General features: G+C 51.4%; 2 protein-coding genes across 7 annotated transcripts in view; both read right to left on the bottom strand.

The window, feature by feature from the left end:
* Window positions 1-13,196, bottom strand: part of CORO1C (coronin 1C) — a 58,727-nt gene extending 45,531 nt beyond the window's left edge. The window contains exons 1-2 of one of the 3 annotated variants that reach the window (XM_080373445.1): window positions 6,372-13,196; window positions 1-4,727 (exon numbers count right to left, since the gene is read on the bottom strand). In XM_080373445.1, coding sequence (XP_080229571.1) covers window positions 4,651-4,727; window positions 6,372-7,770 — 1,476 coding nt within the window. In that variant the 5' untranslated portion in view covers window positions 7,771-13,196 and the 3' untranslated portion in view covers window positions 1-4,650. The other 2 variants (XM_080373448.1, XM_080373444.1) reach the window with 2 other exon arrangements.
* A 3,739-nt stretch (window positions 13,197-16,935) lies between these two features.
* Window positions 16,936-20,358, bottom strand: part of SSH1 (slingshot protein phosphatase 1) — a 37,594-nt gene continuing 34,171 nt past the window's right edge. For all 4 annotated transcript variants that reach the window (XM_080372127.1, XM_080372129.1, XM_080372130.1 and 1 more), the window contains 2 exons: window positions 18,897-19,527; window positions 16,936-18,424 (listed from right to left, as the gene is read on the bottom strand). In XM_080372127.1, the coding sequence (XP_080228253.1) occupies window positions 17,150-18,424; window positions 18,897-19,527 (1,906 nt within the window). In that variant the 3' untranslated portion in view covers window positions 16,936-17,149. The remainder of the gene's footprint in view (window positions 18,425-18,896; window positions 19,528-20,358) is intronic.

The following is a 20,358-nucleotide window of genomic DNA, read 5'->3' as shown; positions in this document are numbered from 1 at the left end:
ACGGGGAGGGTCCGGGACACTTCGGCAACAAAATGGAAAATTGGGAGCGCTGATGCGGTGAGGCAAGACCCCGAGATGTGGCCTCGGAGGCCTCGGCCAGGCAGGACACAGAGGAACACTGAGGAGACCCAGCAGTTCCACAAGGCACGCTGAGCTGCCGGGCCTGCGGCTGCTGGGGAGGGGGTGACAAAACGATCGCTTTGAGCCCCTTGCTAAAAATCACACTTCGGTGAGAAGCATGGGACAGTAGCTTGAAACCAGAGATTCTCCCCATTGCGCTAAAAGTACAGCTGCTTCGGGGGATGCTGGCTTCTGTGGTTGTGAACAGGTTGTTTTGGGTTTTTTTATATCCACTATTGGATGGCAGAGGCTCGCAGTTATTAATGTGGTACACAGCAAGAAGGTGAGCACCTCTGTAAGCAAACGGCTCACGGGTACCAGCGCTCTCGAAGGCTGCGTGTTTCTGTTCCTCTGGGGAACTCAAGGAGCGGATGAATGATGCTCGATCAGTGCCCACGTTGCACAGCGTTTACCATACATGGCCAAAACCAAAAGCCAGCCTAGCTTCCTTCTACATTTTGGCCGGTATCTGCAAATTCATTTGCATGTGGTTAGGTGGCGAAGGGGCGTAACTTTTCAGGGGAGCGACACACCCGTCACTCCCCTTATCGTCCTTCAGAATGTAAAGAAATACATGTGTCCGGCTGAGCTGAGCTGACCTGAGCACCCTCCTCTTCCCTCATGAAACTGTGAGGGGACAGTGAACTACACCCTGTCAAGTGATACCTGGGTGTTAAAACAGGCAGAAAGCCTCACAGAGATACATTTGTCATGGTCTTCCTGGTCTGTCGATTACAGCTGATGGAAATACCAGATGCCACAGTAGCTATAAATTATCCAATGTTTGTTAAACTTTGACACTAGTTTAACCGCTGATTCAACAAACAGGGAAGTCTCTCAGGTACTGAGCAACACCTTCATAAAAAATGATACACCCAAAGATTAGACTTGCAAGCCTGCATCCCTGCCATGCACTGCCCATGGCGCTGATTACCATGAAATTAATACTTTCCTTCTGAAAGCCAGCCCAGCACACGTAGTCTCCACCCTCCTCCCTCAAACAATCTCTTTAATGCTAAAAAAGAAGAAAACAAAAGCAGTTTGGCAGCCTCAGAGCAGACCTGCAGGTAATCTGCATTCTGGTGGGTTTAGATTGTGATTCATATTTTCCACGTAGGTACGTGACTTGCTGAAGGTCACACAATGAGTCAGTGATAGAGCCGAGTGTCTTGACTGCCAGTCCCACAGCCACTAAATTATTAGGAGTCTCAAACCTGTGCATGTGGCTTACAAATTTATAAAAACCTACTAATACAAGCACATCAAATGGTACTTAAAAATATATGTTCCTTCTAGCTCAAAACAGTGGGCAAGCTTGAAACGATATTTTAATCCTGTACCAGGGGATGCTTTACCCTAGACTGAGAAACAACAGTGGAGGCAGCAGTACCCAGCACTACTCAACAGCTTGGAAGAGAAACCAGGCATCCGCCTAAGATGATGAGAGGAGTACACAGAGGATACAGAGTGAAATTTGTCATGAGAAATCTGATCACAGCCTGATCTCTCAATAACTGCCACCTGAGCGGTGGGTTCCTGCTCCAGATCGCAGGGATAGGTATTCCTGCTCCAGATGCTGCAGGGATGGGTACTCCTGCAGCACAGCTTGCTCAAGATGGTATTGGAAGAGTCACTAAGGATGGATTCAGAAGGGAACGATACCTGTTGAGTATCCTTAAACATTTGCATGGAAGCGCTCCAGAAATCACTCAGATCCTGACCTGGATTAACGAGCCATTTAGATTGCAACAGCTCACCGTACAAAGTGATGAAGAAATTACATAAATTTCAGGCTGAAGACTTCAACAACAGAAGGAATGGCTAAGGTTTTACACATGCTCTTTGGTTCCATGGTAAACAGTAATCTTCAGCTGAATAAAATCATCCCAACAAACAGGGCTTAAATTACAGCCAGAGTGATGTAAGCCTAATAACTTCTCAAAATATGTCACAAAATCTGATTTTTGCAAAGGGAAATATCCTAGTAGCAAATTCTTGCAGCTACAAGGAACCACACAAAGTTTGTCCTATATTATCAGTACTGACGCGCCCAATTATTAAATTTTGCAGAAAAGATTCAGAATTTGTTCAAAAGTACGTTTCACTAGTTTTATCCATCCCACATATTTTACCCTCCGCTACATTGATGCACGATTGCTGCAGTCTCTCTCACAGCCTTTATACGGAAACAGCGCCATGTCTACAGACTCCACCTCTGAAACTTATGTCAGCAGCTAAATTTAGCTCACTTGCAAATATGCATCAACTCCATCACTGCAATAAATCATGTCGGTTTGTTCCGACAATGATCCTGACATGCCTTATAAGTAATGTGTTCAGTATGCTCCACAGCCTTCCCTGCCACTGCGGTGTTATTAGTTGGAAAAGGTAAAGAAAGACACAAAACACCTGAGGCACTTCTTTCTAGGAGAAATTTTGATGACTTCTCTGGCCTTCAGCTGACAGTACACAATTTGGCTTGGAGTCTGTGAGCAATCTTAGACAGACGGCAAACCCAGTCGTGCAGCACCGGTAAAGTCACTTGAGGAATGAATTTGCCTCGAACATTTCAGTTTGCTTAAATCCTCATTGCTAAATATATTCTGAATGAAGGGAAACGGCTTACAGAGGGTTTAGAGAGATCAGCAATTTAAAGTCCTGTTATTTTGCAGCTTAACGTCTAAGTCACGCAAAATATGCCAGACGTGATGGTTTGTGTTTCGGACCTCGGGTTTGCAGACATCCAAGTTATACAATTTTTCAAGGACATTTATGGCCACTATTTATCTCTTTATTTCTTGAAGCCTTTTGATTGATTATCATATTTAAATACCTTTACAGGAAGCACGAGGTTCTACCACCTGAAAGTTGCATATTTTTGTATTTCTTTTTCTGTGGCTCTCGTGATTTAGATGCAAGAGGCCAGATTCAGCAGCGTGGAGAAGAGCTGCTCCCATTAACATTGGTGATGCGATTTTTATGTTTCACTTAATGTTAATGGAATGTAGTGTTTGGGGTTTTTTTCTGTGCAGGGAAATCTGGACTGATGGCAAAGAAAAAGAATAAATGCCCAAACTCTGAGCCATTTTCTATATGTGGAACAGCATTAGATTGACTGTAGCTGCCTTGTTTTCTCAATGTCTGTTAGGCATGTATCAAGTGGCAAGGGTAGCTTTATTAAACTGCTTACGAGCCTGGCTTTTAAGGGACGTTTCAACGATCATCAAATGTTGAGCGGCTGCCAAGACAAAATTGTACTAACAGCCACCACGTAACAGCTCTTGATTATGGTAATCAATTCTGTCTCTTGGATGGGATTACGTGTTCTGCCCAGGGAAGCGTTGCCCCGTGCTGAGCTGTTCCCCAGATCCAGCAAAGTGTTTGCCTGGAGAGAGAGAGGGAGAGCAAAATCCATTCGGTTTGGCCTTATTCAATCCTTGGCCAGAAAGGGGAGCTGTAGAATTATGGAACAAAGATAAGGAGAGCAATATGTTCAATCAGATTTTTAAAATAACAGCCAGGAAGGGAGGAGTGTACGAGGGTGTATCAGAGCATGTGGACAAGGAGGAAAGAGGAATATGTGAATTAAAGCAGAGGGTTAGGAGTCAGCACCCCTTAGCTTTATCCCTGGACCTGCCCCACCTTTCTGCCTGACATCAAGTGAATCCCTGCACTACTCCCAGACCCAGTAAATTTGAGTCAGATCGCAAACCCCCTCCCCAAAGGGTAACAAAAATCCGCTGTGGTGAGCGAGCTCTTGCGATCACATTTGTGTGCTGCTTGGAATGGATGGAAGATGCTGGAGATTGATAAGCAATAATAAATGAACATGAGGTCGGGGTGGGTATTAATAATTGATGCTATCATTATTAATGATTTACAACACATTTCATAAAACACATTTATTATTACATATACACACTCTCCTGCATATTATATGCGGTAATTCAGATGTCCTACACATCCCTACCAACTCATCTATAGGAAAGGCATAGAAACATGTTGCCCACAGTTTTTACAGCAAAAGGAAATCTCTAAATTAATTTCAAGCTAGTCTATCCTCATGTATTTTTGTCCTCCATCACTGTACAGGATTGTGAAATATATATTTCTTTCTTTTTTCCTATATTTGCAACGAAGGGGATGTAGTCCCATTACCTAATTAAAATGTTGGGACACCAAATAAAAATGAAGCAATTAGTTGCAACAGATGGGATTTTCTTTGTTGCTATCTCTACCAGATGATTAACTAGGAAGAGAGAGACAAGCAAGCAGAACACACACACACACACAAAAAAAAAAAAGAAAGAAAAAGAAAAAAAAAGAGAAAAGCAAGCTGTATTTTATTTGCAACATGAATATCCTGAGTTCGACACTTCCTATCATTCTGATTAGAATAAAAAAACCCAGCCAGGCACCACGTAATGAGCAGGGGCTTCGAGCAGCGAGCAGTAATGTGAGGCTTGGTGCTGTGATTCCTGTAGCACTCCATGTTACACTTATCACATATCCTAGTCTTGTCCTCATTATTCAACCCATTCTGAATCCTTTCGCCTCCTTGTTCTGTTTCTCTCCCTGCTGTCTAGGATCAAGTTGGACCAAAGGCGCTGGAAAAATCAGAGGTATAAGAAAGGAATCATGTGATAGTAAATATATGCAAGCTGTTCATGTTCACTTAGGCAGTATGAGATTTGGGAAGAGATATGTTTAAAAAGAGATTTAAAAAAAACCCAAAGAAACTGTATCACAGGTAGAGCAAAATGAGAAGCTATTCCCGCTCTTCTTTATTACAGTGTTTTCACAGTTCAGCACTGAAATAGATTGTCTTGACCCTCCCTCCCTATTTCTTCTGAAGAACAAGTAGGTAAACATCTGCCAGGAATGATTTAGCTGTAGCCGGTACTGCCTTAGGGGTGGAGCGTGATTTCTTGTAGTCCCTTCTCACCCCCTTCTCCTGTAAGATCACCTATTGCATCTACCTGCTCCTTCTACTCCCTGGAAAGGATGCATGCCTCTGCTGATGAAAACATCCCTCCATCTGATCTGCTGATGAAAACACGCCCCATCAGCTGTACCATTTAATCAGATAAATCTCCCACTGGAGGGAGAGTGGAGAAGACTGCAGAGATCCAGACACCCTGATAATACCAGGACTAGCCTGGCTTCATGTACAGAGCCCAAACCTGTCAGATGGCAGATAGTTTGCAGCGACAAATATTTCACAACCCTTTTTCTTTACATCGTTTACCCTTCAGACGCTTCCTGAGAGGATCAGATCTATTTTTCATTGCTGTAGGCTTTTCGTTATCACTAACACACACACACTCACGTTCATATTCTGACTTGGTTTCGTGACTTCTGTGAGTGAGAGTAATGGACAGCACAATGTACCGAGCAACGTGGGATAATCACACCTTTTTTTTAAGTAAACATGCTATTCAGTTCAAAGCTAGCATAGATTTCCTGTGCCTTAAAACATTTATTTTCCCTTATAAGGAAATCCACAACTGCAGATTGTCAATAAACAGAAGATGTAAGTTAACCAGCATGGGTCTGGTACATCCTTGCAGGATCCAAACTCTCAAACAAACGCTCATTTCTCATCTCTCCCCGTTTCTGCATAACCACTGTTTTACCAGTAAAACTCCAACAAAGTCCATTTATCCACAGTTTTTCAGTGAGAGGGGTTCCAAGTGGATGTCATTCTCCTGAAGGGCTTAGTCAGCTCAAGTCAAAGTGCAGGAGAAAAAGAACCTAGGGAAAATAACGCCTCCTTTTTATGCCATAGCTAAAATAAAATTATATTGGCTCACCCAGTGCCTAGAGAGATGGAGGCAAAAAATCCCACACGGCAGTGGGAGAAAGCATCACATGGGCACTTCTGCACTCTGTCTATTCGTGAAAAGCATGTAGGAGTACTGGGTATTACGCTCACTTCCATACAGGAGTCTTAAAAACCAGATCTCTTTCTCACCAAACAGTTGCACTGCCAGAAGTACTTTCACTGAGCAGAATGCAGACGTGAATCAACGCCTGATTTCCGTCCTGCCTCATTAGGATCATTGCTAAACGTGCCCTGAGTGCATCCCATCGTTTGCTCGGCTATTACAAGGCAGCTATTTTTCTGAAAAGCCTCACACCCACCGTGTCCCCGGCTCCCCTCGCCCCCCAGCCCTCGGCTGCGGTGTGCTCTGCGTCCACCCCAGCCCCCGGCTCTGCCCGCCCGCCGTGGCACAGCCGCCACACCTCACCTTTTCTGGCAGCGCTGGGCGGTGGCGTCACTGCCTTTCCCTCCGCTGGCTTGACCTTTTCGAAGGTTTTCTTTGCGTCGGCAACTTTAAGCACTTTCTCATCCTCCTGACTCTTCCTCCCCTTCCGCTCCCGCTCCTCCGAGCCCCCTCCTCCTGCAGTCCTGCCTCCAGTTAGCTGCTCCGCGCCTGCAGCTGCCCACTGCTCCTTGGCAGGCTTCGCTGCATCGCTGTGGGGCTCCAGCAGCGCCTCTGTCATTGCCACAGCCTTGCTCATACTCAGAGCCAGGCTCTCTTTGCTGTGGGACCTGACCGGAGGGGCCGGTGGGGTTTTTTGCTGGCCGTGTGAGTCGAGTAGCCCTGCATCTACTTCACCTCCGAGCAGTTTGCTGCTCTCAAGGAGCTGGCTGCTGCTCTGTCTCGAAAGCTTTTCGGTGTCTCTAGCCACCGAAGCATAATTTGCAACTGCAGAGACCATTCTCTCGAGGCTCTTTGCTACCTGCTTGTCTGGCTTGGGCTTCCTGGCCGGATCCTCCTCACCAGTCTGGCCGTTCTGGCAAAGGTCCGGAGTGCTGTCAGGCTGGGGGGCGAAGCTCAGTGCCTGCCTGAAGCTTTCAGCTGCCTTGCTGCTTTCTCTGGGGACGTAGGAAACAGATGTTGTTGCCTCCTGTTTGCTTTGCAAAATGTAATCCATGAGCATGGCGTTTCGCTCGAAGCTATCTGACCTGATGGGGACACTCGGTTTGTTTCTCTCCGAGGGGGAGTTCAGGGTCAGTTTATTCACTTGCCTGCTCTCTGCGCTGCTTTCAGAGTCCGAGCGGCTTATCTGCCTCCTCAGGACTCCTTGGAAAGTGTTGAGTCTGTTTAGGCTTGGACTTGCTGCCTTCCCATCCCCTGGGTAGCCCTCCTGCATCACAGGTACCTTGTGCTCTGTCGCTTCCCATTCCTCCTCAGGTTCTGCTTCTGCCTCTTCGATCAGGCGCCTGTACTCACTCTCCTCCAGTCTGTACACCACTGGTTTCACCATCCTGCCCGTGCCCGCTTGCCTGTGCCCAACCTCCATCTCATACACCTTCGGCGGGGCGTCTCCCTCCGCCCCTCTCCTGCACCCTTTCCACACGGGGTGCTCATCCAAGCATGGGTCCCCTGCCAGCCCCTGCTGCCCTCTCTGCCCGCTGCTGCTCATCTCTGACCTCCTGGCAGGGGCTTGCGTGTCGCTGCCCGGGTTGGGAAGGTCCCCCCTCTCCAGCTTGTGCCCCAGGCCCTCCCGGCCGAGTTGCAGCAGAGTATAATCCTCACACGTCCCTGCAGAGGCTCCCCGGGAAGTAGCACAGTCTCTCCCCCTCGTCTTACTTGTGTCATCCTGTAAATATCCATCGTACTGCCAGGTGGAGGCTTCCATGGCCAGGAGCTCGGTCACTCTAATTCCTGGTCCAAACGCTTTGAAGCTGGCCAGCCAAGATTTCTTCCCACCTTGGGTCTCGGCAGACTTTCAGCACCGCCTTCCCCTTCCTCCGCTACTGGGAGAGACGGAGGCAGTTTGGAAGCCTCCGTGCCTGGGTCATGTGAACCGGAGTTTTTTAGCCTCATGGCCAACGGAGATGAAAATGCACATTGGCATGATGGAGCCCATCCTCTGCAGCAGGGCAGGAGCCTCTGCCCTAACACAACAGCTGTCAGAGCTGATGCTACGCTGATCCCTACCCAAATATATCGCACCTGAGTAACTGTAAGAGCACCCCCCCAGCTTCTAATTTGCTGGTCCAGAGCACTTTACAGGCAGGAAGGGCTTGCTGCCCATCTGCATCTTTCTTCAGGGACTCTCCTCTTTTCCCCAACCTGCTGCAGCAATAACTCCCTGCGGTGCCGTGCGGCAACCCTCCCTGGCTTCCCTCTGATCCCGCTGCTTCCAAAGTGATTTACTGCCAGGTCGTCTGCCGCAGCTCGTCTGGGCAGGATCACCTCCGTCAGCTCCTCTGTGGGTTTCACGGAGCGCTTGGAAACCCGCAACCGTGCCCCTGGCGCTCTTCCCTGCCTCCCTACCCTGTGCCTGATGGACACAGAGCGTCTCCCCCAGCGCTCCTTCCCTGGAAGCGTCGTGCAGCCTTGGTCTGCATCCCAGTGTTTCAGGGAGAGATGCTGCCGCCCGCACAGAGCATGCAGGGCAGAGACAGACCAGCTGGGCTAATCTGCGGGAACACGTTATGGCTAAGGGAATTGCTGCGACATAAAAAAAGACGACCCGAGATGAACAGAGAAGTCCGACAACAGCCTCAGAAACAAGTTTCTCTCGGGAGACTCCAAAACGTAACATATCAAAAATCCTTATTAACTCTCGGGGCATTTCTCTAAACAGCGCTCTGAATGGAAAGTTCCTCCCTTTGGATAATCCTTCTGCCAAACGGGCTCCTGTAAACTCTCGGGAAGGAGGGGGTGCAGGAGAGCTGGAGGGCTCTAATCCGTTTATACACAGCTGGGATGCCTGGCATTGCAGTGGCCGCCACGCTCCCACCCAGCAGCTCTTCCCAGCGCTTTGCCTTTTATGGTCCACGAGGTGCCGGCTGCCCGAGCCTCAGCTGGAAAAGCATCCCGAAACGGGATGTGGGAAAACACCTAGCTGGTCCCTAACTGGGAGCCAGGTGCTGCTTCCCAGCAGGGACTGTGTTACCCCCATGTCAGCCCCAGGAGTTCGCAAACAGCCCCCCAGTGACCTGCCCACTGGGCGCAGGCTAAAGGCAGCTGGCTGACACTCAGGGAGGCTGGAAAATCCTGCTGGGGCTTCATCCTGAGCCCTCAGGGACCCCTGCAGCCTTCTGAGCAGAGCTGGTGCCTGGACCACTGTCTCTCATGATGCCACCACCTCGTCTGCTGCTCTGTAAGCCAGGTCAGGAGTGAGTGCCAGCCACCGCCGAGGAGAAAGAGCGAGGGATGACGGTTATCCCAGCCCTTATCAGCCCGGGAGCCGGCCAGCCCCCCTCGCAGGGACAGGTTTGTATCAATGCACATTGCAGAGCTGCTCTGCAGTGAGACAAACCACCATTTGTTACCACTGGAAGTTTTAAATCCCTGCTGAGGCTGCCCAAAACAAACACGACTGCTTCCCACAGCAGGAGCAGGGCTGGCAGCTGGGCTCCCGAGATGAGCAGGCAATGCTCCCTGCTGATACCAGCGGTGGGGGGGACCTCACAGCACCCATCCCGCCAGGTAGCGAAATGCTGCCGCAAGATTTGCTGGCAGTTGGGAGTGATGAATTTTAAAGCCAAGCCACGTCTCCATGGGATAAACTCACCAGACTCTGGCACGCTTGCCGTCGGCACGATGACCTGATCAATAATTTGGGGTTCTTCCCCTTGAGCCATTGACCTTGGTTCCCCCGTGCCAAAGCCAAATATGCTCTAAATTTCTCACAAATCATCATGACTTGGAAAAAGCATCTTGATTTTTTTGGCTTGCCCTGTGTGGGGATTGTAGAGCCCAGGGCTGGCATGGAAGCTGCACAGTTGGGTCATTGGAACTGGGTTTGCCCTGCCCTGCTGCGTTTTCCAAACACTGGGGACAGTCTGACACGGGAGCAACACGGCTGCTGCTCCCGAACCGTCTGCATAAAAGGAAACAGCAGCTGCTGCAATGTCACCGCTGCCCCATCCTTCAGGCCGGAGAGGAAGAGACTTTTAGGGAATACGCAACACCCAGGGCCAGGGCTGAGGCTGGAGCAAACCCGACCAGCTCTTCAGCTGCTCCCCAGCGGAGCAGCATCCCTGGCTGGGGCAGGAGACGCTGCTGCTGCCAAGACGGAACGCACGTGCGGGTGTGTGCACAGGGAGAGAGGACCTGCCCCTGCGGATACTCCAACCTGCAGGACGTCTGCAACGGCTGGGCAGAGAGGGAGCCCCCCCAGCAGCACAGCTCAGCCCCCCCATCCCCTGCCCCTCCATCCCTTGCGGGAACCAGCTCATCTCCCATCGGCAGTGCTGACTCTTGGCTTCTGCTTGGAGAAATAGTTTACTTTTCTACCTCTTGAGAGGCCAGCACGGCTGTCCAGCCATGACCCGGTGTAAATAGTCGCAGAGGCATCCCCCTGGGGCTGCAGGCAGCTGGAGACCCACTGCCAGAGCAGCAGCTTCTCTTCGCTGCAGTGGGTTGCTGTGTTGAAGCACAGCAGTGGCCCTTCGCATCCTTCCTGTGGCTTCTCTGCGCACACCGCTTTGCTCGCTAAAACCAGCCTCGCTCACCCCCCAGACCGCACCTTTTCCCCCATTACAATTATTTGATCACCACCCCTGCAGTCACCCAACCCCAATGTGAAACCGGGAGATGTTGGTAGGGAACCATCCTCCTCCCATCAGGTCAAAGAACGGACTCAGAGGGCCCTTGAGGAGATCATTCCTGCTCGGTTCTGCTTGTGGGCTCCTCCACCGGGCAGAGGAGGTGGGGGGATCTTCCCACCGCCCCAGGTCCCCACCCAAGGGCCACCCAGTGCCGGGCTGCTCCCACCATGAGCTGCCCACGGAGGTTTCGCGCTCAGGCATCTCCTTTCGCCAGCGAGGTTATAAATAAACCTTCCGATGGTCGCCGGAGAGAACTTGTGTTGCTCCAGATGTTGCCTGGCTTTGCCATAGCAACATCACAACAGGATGTAACATTCGACCGTAACAAGAACTGCGCTGTCAAGAACCAACTTTTAACCATAACAAGGATAAAAAATAAAGACCTGCACACTCACCAGCAGTCACAGGGCACCCTCCGGCCATTTCAGCCCCGTCCCACGGTGCCTCTCTCAACGTGTAACTCTTAGATGCAACTCCCGGGATGCGAACCTGCCGCGGAGGTCTCCATCTCTGGGAAGCAGAGGTGAGCAGGGAGCGTCGCCTCATGCATCGGCCAAGGGAAGCGTGAATTAAATGAGCTATAACAGCAAATGCAACCCCAAAATGGTGTTGGCTAAGGGACAGGCTCTGTCCCAAGGATCTCAAAAGCTCACTACAGCGAGAGCGCTGCTGTCCCCAAAAAGCAGAGCTCTGGTGTGTGGGAGCCTCTGGGGCTCCCGGCTCTGCACAAGCCCCCCAGCTCTGCTGCAGCTCAGCACTGGGGAGAGTTAACCCCCAGGGTGTGAAAGCCGTACACGCACACACACACGTACACACACTCGCTCCCACTGTTTTCCTTCTCGTGTCATCATGGAAGCATGTCTGGGCAACTCAGGCGGCCTTGGCGCAAAGCCAAGTGCTCTGCGCTGGGGCGACTCAGCCTGGGTTCTCCATCCTTGCTCAGGGGAGCATCAGATGCCAGATCCAGCTCCTGATGCTGCAGCTCCCGCAGCAGGACCTGCCCTCACAGCAGCAGGCTAGCTCAGCACCCTGCTCCCGCAGCGATGGGTCAGCTCAGCACCCTGGTCCTGCAGCTGGGGGAAGAGCCCCGTTTCCACCAGAGATGCTCTCAGGTGGAAGGAGAAGACTGAAACCCTCCACAACCCCATCCCAGGGAGCCCAGGGCTCTCCTCCATCATTTGCACATTATTTTCCCATGCACGAGTTCCTGTAAAGCTGCGAGTGCAGCCCAGAAACGTGTGGGTGACACAAAGGGACATCAGCCAGCACGTGCCACAACACAGCTCCAGGGCGACACTTGGCTGCGGGGTGGAATGACGATGCTCCCGGCCCCTCACGCTGCACGCTGCCACAGCCCTGTCCCACCGCAATCAAACCCAGCCCCTGCTAAGGCTGCAGGAGAAACTGAGTCATTTCATTCACCCATGAGTTTGTGGCCCGAGCTCCCCGCGCACCGGTTGGCAGTGAGCCGGCATCACGGAGGCAGCGGCGAGTGCCGGTTCCTGCCCCGGTCCGGCCGGTTGCGGCTCCTCAGGGCGGCCAGTAAATCACGCTTTGCTGCGCTTGACTGATGGGCGCCAACTCCGAGCCAAACCAACCCCCCAAAACCCTCAAAAGCAACTATTTCTAGTGGGGTTTTAGCAACTCTTTGAGGCAATTTGCAAGTGTGCCAAAGCCCGAGAGCATCCCCAGCCTGTGCTTTGCTACCCTGCCAAGGTAAACACTGACATGTTCCTCCCTGGAGCAGCTTTGGGAGCGAGAACAATCCCAGGCAGTAACAAGACTCCTCGCAGGCATAGGAGACAGATGCTCACTGTTTGCCTTTAAAGGCAAAATTTGGTGAATGCCTGGGAAGGGCTGGTCCCACCTCGGGTGGATGGTGGCACAGCAGCAGGATCAGCTCCGGCCAGGAGAGCTGCATCCCAAGGTTTAACTTCTTTTCCCACGGGGGATGTGCTTTTCGGAGGCAGCTGCAGCACAGGGCTGTGGGAATTCAACAGCCCGTCTTGCTGCGGTAGCACCCAGCCCCTCTCCAAAGAAGCGCTCTTCCGCGCGCCGTGCAGGGAGGGCTCAGCCGAGCATCGCTTTCCCCCCGGACGGCTGCTGCGCTGCCAACATCCACGTGCCGAACCGCCAGCAGCTTCTCCTTAAACCCAGCCTGGGGTTGCCGAAAAGAGGCTAGGCAGAGAATTACGGATTTCAGTTCTACTCCTGCCTCCAGGCGTGAAGCGTGTTTCTATTTCATTCCCTTTTCCCCCCTTAAAAACCCTGTAAGCCAGCCCATGTTGCGGCTTGGGTGCATTTTCATAGCGCTTTGCCATCCCAGTGGGGCAGCTGAAGCATGTCCAGCACTGCAAGGACACAACCAAGACGGACAAAGGCATCTCCTCATCTGGCCTTCAGGGCTGGCAGAAAACAGCCAGGTCCCAAAAAACAAGGGACACGCAGCCAGGACAGATGGGAAGAGATAACACGGGGCAGGGGACCGCGGGAGCCAGGAGCAGCTGCTGCTCCGATGATACATGCCGGTCGCTCCTTTCCTTTCCAGCCCCTCCGGGCCTGTTCCCCACGGCCAGGCTGATCCTTCCCCACCTCCAAAAACTCCGCAAAGCTCATTTGTAAAAGGAAAACAAAAAAAAGTTTATTTTTCTCACAAGAAGCACATAAAATATACAGTACATTTTTACAAACAAAAGTAAAAAAAAAAGTGCATTATGCATCCCCTACCGCGCACGTACAGTACAAAAGATACTGCATATTTAAATATAAAACCAGAATTAAGAAATACCATGAAATCAAAGGAACACTGTTATCATCAATTACAGCAACGCACTGGAACAGCTACACGTTACTCACCCACCCCTCCTCTCCGGGTCTGTGGTCACAGTTCGGGGACAGCCTCCACCTCCCAGGCTGGGAGCCGGCTCCCCAGCAAAGTGCGGGTGATACCTGCAAGGGGGACACGGCTGAGCCAACCCCCACTGTCATGGAGAGGACAGCCAGGACGGCTATTGCTATCGCACAGACTGACAGAGCCTGGGCTGGAAATAAGGTGCCAGTTTTGTGCATATCGGGCTTTTCTGGCAAAATGGGACTGGGTTTGGATTCACACCTGGCAATCCGCTGAGTAAAAGCGCAGCTGGCTGGTGATGGGAGGTCTCCCCAGACACCCCCTGCCCGTGGTACTGCAGCAATGCATAGATAAATAAATGGGGGCACCAGGAGCTGCAGCTGGCGCGGCGGCATCGCGACACAGCCCTTTGGTTTTGCCATGTACAGAGCAGAAAGGAAGCGGTTGAAGCGCTGAGCTCAGCAGGGACAGGAGGTCGATATGCAGAAGTAGTAACGGTCTCACTGCCACTGGAAACACCAAAAGCACCAAAAAAAATAAACCCACCCAGAACAGCAAACAGCAGTTTAACAGCTCAGCACAAATACACAGTATTTGTAAACTAGTATTAAGGCACTCCATTGTAAAAGAACAGTTACAATACGTGGGAGAGGACAAACATCTACCTTCTCATGCAACAAGCCTAATGAAGTCTGCAAGCGTCATCGGTTTGGCTATAAACCCCTCCGAAATGGCACACTAGTGTGCGTTGGCTTCGAGACTGGCTCCCACTAAACTCTGCCTCTATCCCGACCAACAGCGTCGCGACAACGCGGCGACGGAGCCTGATGAGTGAAGCAGCGGGGTTGGTCCAGCGAGAGTTGAGTCCAAGCAGCAGGCAGGGGGAAGGCGGTCAGCGCTGAGCTACGCCCCGGGAAAAGCAGTGGTTTGTACGCAGCGTAACTTGGCAGGCACTCAAGAAAGCAGGAAGGAAATAGAGAAGTTTGCTTGCATCGGTTAACGGAATTTTTCTGAATTTATTCAAATCTGACCCTCTCACTTCTGCCCTGGGCCATGCAGCAATGGGAAGCGCCCGCAGCGCTGAGACAGGTGCCAGTGTAACACACAGTGGAGAAAAATAACCCTGCAAACAGCCCTGGCCAGCCCAGGCTGATGATCAAACCCGAGTGCAGGAGGCACAAAGGACCCCCAGGTGGCTGCTCCAAGCATCATGCGTGCCCCCACGGCCTACTCCTTTTCCTAAATCAGCATCCGGGTGTAGAGGAGGTCAGTGAAGATGATACAAATACAGGGAATTCACCGCAGTAGAGGTCTGGATGTGCGCGTGCACCCATGGTACACCGATGTCAGGCAGGGGGTACTTCGGTCCTACTCTGAAGGTCACCCAGCGTTCCCTCAGCCCTAAAAAGCCAAGACTTGGGCAGATTTTCCCCGGTTCCCTCACACAACAGCTTTTGCTTCAAACCAGCTTTCATGGATAAAGCAGGAAGCGTGTCTTAAGCTAAAAATGTACATTAAATTTAAAGAGTCCTTAAGGAGGGACATTTATTTACTGATTGCCGGTCCCTATAGTTCCTCGCTCTTCATATAAAAACGCGAAAAGGGTAAAAAAGTAAACTCTGGGTATTTAGGACAGTAAAACACAGGGCTCCCTTTCTCAAGACAGTGGATTTTTGATTAATATGGACTCAGAACGACTGCTGCAGCCCAGCTCTCCCTCCCCACCTCAGAGGGGCTTTTTAAGTGGCTTTCAATGGAGATTAAGACGTGGGAGAGCCTGCTCACAGCCTGGCTGTGAAACGAGCACATCCAGCCGCCTGCCATCGCTGACCTCTGAAACCTGCTCTGACCCCGCAAGCCTGCTGCAAAACATCACCCCAAAGGCACAAGCAGCCAGCAGAGTTTCAGACGGGACTCGGAGGGCACCAAGGTTTGGAGCACGTCCCCTACGGGCTCCTTGAGCTCTTCCCTGATGACTTGGCCAGGTCTTGCACACAGCGGTTCTTGACCTGGCTGGCTGCCCAAAATATTCTAAGGAAAACGTGCATTTCACAGAGCATCGGTGAACTGCTGCATTTCAAGCATTTCCCACAGCACGACAGCAAAAGGATGAGTACACGGTACTACTGGTCCCCAAGAGCCAGCCTCAGGTGCGGGAAGTGACACGGTTCCGTGGCTACAATCGCTACGGAGCGTGCAGCACCACGGGAGCCTGAGGGACAGCACGGGCAGCCCGGCTTCCTCCCTCCTTCCTCCGAAAGGAGATTTCGCCCACACCCTCAACATCCCTCTCTCTTTGGAGTGAGCCCATATTTCCATTTCACTGCTCACCCTGATGGATGCACTCCTCCGAGAGCAGGATTTACGCTCTTGTCACCCCTGGCAGAGGGCTGGGACACGTACAGCTGGGCTCCCTGCTCTGGGGCCACCCAGCCTCCTGACACCCGGCATAAATAACCTGCTGGACTTCGTCAGCAGCTTCCCAGGCTGCTGGCAAACCAAGGACGCAGAAACCATCCTACCAAACCCAGCAGCAACAATCAGAAAAAAAAAGACACAAGTTCACCTATAGCCCTCCTGGGATTTCAGATGCTTGGGACACCAGCAGAGCCATCCCTCCTCAGCCACCTGGCTGGCACAGCGTGTCACCAACAGCCTGATGAAGGAAAGTCCCCAACACAGGATCCACGACACTGACACAGCATTACACAAAGCTTCACGGGGGTCCACGGTCACTTACTGGCCAGGTTTGTCATTAGTACTGGGACATTACAAACCACAACAACAGCAACAACACCCAAAGAACACAACGCCTCTCCACGGGAGCGTAAGCCTGCGACAGCGACACAGTCTGGGTGTCACTCCAGCACCAACATGAGACTATGACTATTCACCCGGTCACGCAGCAAAGACACGAACGCCAGGTCACACCGTCAACACGAACACAGCTCGATACTCCTTCACTTCACAGCTAGGTCACTCGGTGCAGGAAAGCCTCTGTCTCCATCCTCCTCCAGGCCTTTACGGTTAACATGAAGGGAATACCTTCAAACAACAGCTAAGTATTGTGGGAAAAGCCTTTTTAAGAAACAAACAAACCAACCAAGACTAAAAGTCAGCAAGAACAGAGGTAGTGTTCACGTCACCATTTTAAGGATTTTTCCACAAGTGCCCTGTTTTAACTAGAGACTTGTGTTTGTTCTGTAAAAAAAAAAGTCGCGACTATTTTGTTGAGTCTTTGAAAACAGCCTATTTCAGCATTTTATATATAGATAAATAGATACAAATATCTATCTATCTATATACACACACAATAACACATTATTATACTTGGCAAACAGTACTAGAAATAGCAACCTGCAGGACAACAGGCAATTCACACACAAAATCCTCTTCTAAGCCATGCAATACATTTTATTTTCCCTTATGCCATTCATCATGACCCATTATGGGTTTTTTCTCCCTGTTCAGAGTACAAGGAGGGGAAGAAAAGGTGGCATCAGATGAACTACTGCGAGTCAGATGGTAAAACTGCATCGGTGCAACGAATAAACGTGGTAAAAATCCACTCCCCTACCCCCCCCCCCCCCCCCCAGAAGGCATCAGCTTTTGCCCATCCAAAGCATGTTCTTCAAGTTTCCAACCACCGGCTTCGCTGCCAGTTTGGAGGTGACATCTGCACTCCTCAGCGTGGATTGTGGCTCACAGAGCATGGAAGACTCGCTTGAAACGGCCTCTTTTGAGTCCGTTATGGTCGACACATCCATGTCACTTGATAAGTCCTCAGAAGACAAGTTAAGACATCCTAGCTTGGCGAGAGAATTGGACCTTTTCAGAGGAGAAGACACAGTCAAGCCAGCCAGCCGCAACCTGGTCTCAATTTCCTGAGTTCGCTGCTTCACCAGGCCGGGCTTGCCCCGCACGCTGTGGATACTGTCACTGCTGGAGCTCCGCGTCAGGTTGGAGCTCCGGGAGGAGGAGGGGGTGTAGCAGATGGTCTTCAGGAAGTCCTTGGTGAAACTGCTCGTGTGCTCCAAACGACACATGACAGGGGTGGAGGTTTTCTGAGGGAACCCCTCTAAGACGCATTTCACCTCCAACTTCTCCACGTTGTTTGCTGCACCTTCGGTTATCAGCGCTGCTGGTCCCAGAAGAGGTACGAGGCCGTGATGTGAAATCAAATCCTCGCTTTCCTCCACGATGCTCGAGTCCACTCTGCTCAGGGGGCTCTCTCTGAGCAGCGACGAGGCGTCGGAGGGCAGGCTTTTCAGCCGCTCCAGCTCTTTGGTATGCTTCCTAACCAAGCCTGCTTTCTGCAGCTGAATAAGAGACTCCTGATGCTGCATCAAGTAACTGTTTGCGCTTGGCTTTTCCAAGTCTTTGCTGAACAAGTACTTCAGATCCTTGGTAGCTCTGCTGTCTTTTCTGGCTAGAGACTCTTCTCTTGCCACTTCTGCATTAAGGAGGCCCTTGTCACAGTGTGAGTTTCTCCTGGGCAGCAGAGTTTTGACTGGGTTTTTTGGTGCATCTTTGCCTTTCTCCAAAATGCTGCAGTGTTGATCAAGTGATTTACAAGCACCAGCCTCCAAAGTACCAGTTCCTGCCGACAGAGGAAGCGGAGCCTCATTATTTTTAGTTCTAATTGCTTCCTCTGAGTGCGCCTTGCTGGGCAGGTGGTCCGCCAAGTTGGAATTGATGTGGGAGAGGAGGGCCGGTTGCGTGCAGATCGTGGTGCTGCGACGCGCTGTGCTGGCGTTCAGCTTTTCGCACTGCTCCCCAAAGGAGTCGGGAGACAAACCGGCCGAGAAATACATGCAGTCAGCGCAAGACTGGTAGGAAGGCTTGACCTTACTGAGGATCCCAAATACGGCATCGTGCTGCAAAAAAGAAAACAGGTACAGATAAACGTGCACAGAACAGGACATCGCCAACCAGCAGGGTGAGAGGCACAGACCACAAGAGACATTTATAGCCAAGCAGATTTGAAACGAAGCCCATTTCCACTTCTCTTGAGGCCCTGCAGCAGGAACAAAAGCCACGTACTTTCTCAGCAGACAGTATCTTCAACGGAAGAATACCTACCGTTTCAAGTGACGGTCATGCAAGCAAGTTGCCCAAAGCAGTTTACAGGGCGCTCACATGTGCGCGCTCTCTCTCTGGCATCTAAATCCATAGCTTGGGCAAGCAAAGCCATGTTCAGAAGCACTTCGAAAAGGAAGCAGCTCATCATGGAATGCAAGGCTTTATCCAAGTCAAATGAAACTGTGCTATGAAGATGAGAAGAGCAGTTTCACTTGCAGTAGAGTCAGCCATGCTAATCACCCACCTACGTTTCAACTCCATACGCACCTCAAAATCCTCTGGGCAACTCCTTTTGCTGTTGTTGTTGTTCAGGTTCTCTCTATTAAGCCTGCTCTCCTCCTTGTGCATGGACAAACGCCGCTTCCACTTCTCCATTGGGTTTTCCTCCCTGACACGGTCCTCCCCTGGGTCCCCATGGCCCAGCACTATCCTTCCCTTGAGGGGGCTGAAGTCCAGTTTCTTCTTTGCCTGCTTCTCGCAGAAACTGCTCAGCTCTGCCAGCGGCTCTGCTGTCTCCAGGGCTTTTGTGGTCTCCAGCAGCCTTCCCTCTGAAGGTGCAGACAGAGGCTGTCCCACCAGCGAGGCAGTGCGCTCCGCAAGCGCATCCCGCTCCAGCTCCTCCACTTGGAAAAAGCCCTCCCTGTCACTGGGAATCTTGTTCTCCAGCAGCGTGTCGGACAGGCGACGGAAGCAGTAATTAAACCCCACAGACACTTCTGTGCCGGCTCGGTTGTCCAGGTACGCTGACTGGGAAGGCATGTCCAGGTCAGCCAGGCGGTTTTCCAGGTCGATGTCTAAGCTCTCGAGTAAGAAGTCACCCGACCCCGTGGTGCCATCTGTGTGCTGGGGCAGGTTGCTCTCTGCCTGCTGCTTCCACAGCTTATTGTGGCGCTGCTTGCTGGGGGAAAAGACAAAGACGTAAGTGACTATCGCTGAACTCCAGGATGCTCAGTTCCAGGAACGTCCCTCCCTCCCCACAACCCGGAACCAAAGAGCTGACGGCTGGGTCCAGCCCTGCGGTCCCACCTGGACAAAGCCATCTTTAGCACTGGGGTTTTGTCCCTCCTGCCTGCCCACTCCTGAGTATCTTTGGCCCAGCAGACTCACAGCAGTGCTCTGTACTGCACCCGTGACGGGAAAAGCCCTCAGGAGGAGTCCCTCAGGGCAGAGGGGCACAGAGCCCCCCATCAGAGCAAAACACACTGAACCAACATCTCTGCACGTCTCATGGCACGGTTCCTGCTGAACTAGAATGAAAAATTCTCTTCCTCTTGCCCAGTAGAACAGGGGCCAAGCGGAGCATGCAGAAACACTTATTAGATACTACAGTGCCTGCAATGACAAAGACTGGTGATTGGCATGGTCACCCAGAACTGCAAATGATTTGCGTCCAACACTGCCTGAGCTCAGTTCTGCCTCATAAAACACAAACAATGTTTTGCTGAACAGTACTGGCTGCTGAGAAATACCAACATGCTTCCCAAACGCAGAGAAACCCTCGCTGAATTAAATCGGACCAGATCTCCCTAGAAGACAGCTAATTTCCATCCAGGGAGGCCTGGCATAGAAAAGGCTTAGAAAAACAGAATTAGCTCAGGCTTCTGCATCTGCCCTTCTAAAGAGGACCCTGCAGACTACAGCGCCACGCACGCTCTGCCAGTGTCTTTGAGCCTAACACGCGTGTGTGCAAGACAGCAACAGAAAAACCTATTGCCTGAACAGAGCTCCC

Source organism: Falco punctatus (assembly GCF_963210335.1).
Source record: "Falco punctatus genome assembly, chromosome: 1".
Lineage (NCBI taxonomy): Eukaryota > Metazoa > Chordata > Aves > Falconiformes > Falconidae > Falco > Falco punctatus.
Note: the sequence above shows the minus strand (reverse complement) of the source record. Positions and strands in the feature narration are given on the sequence as shown.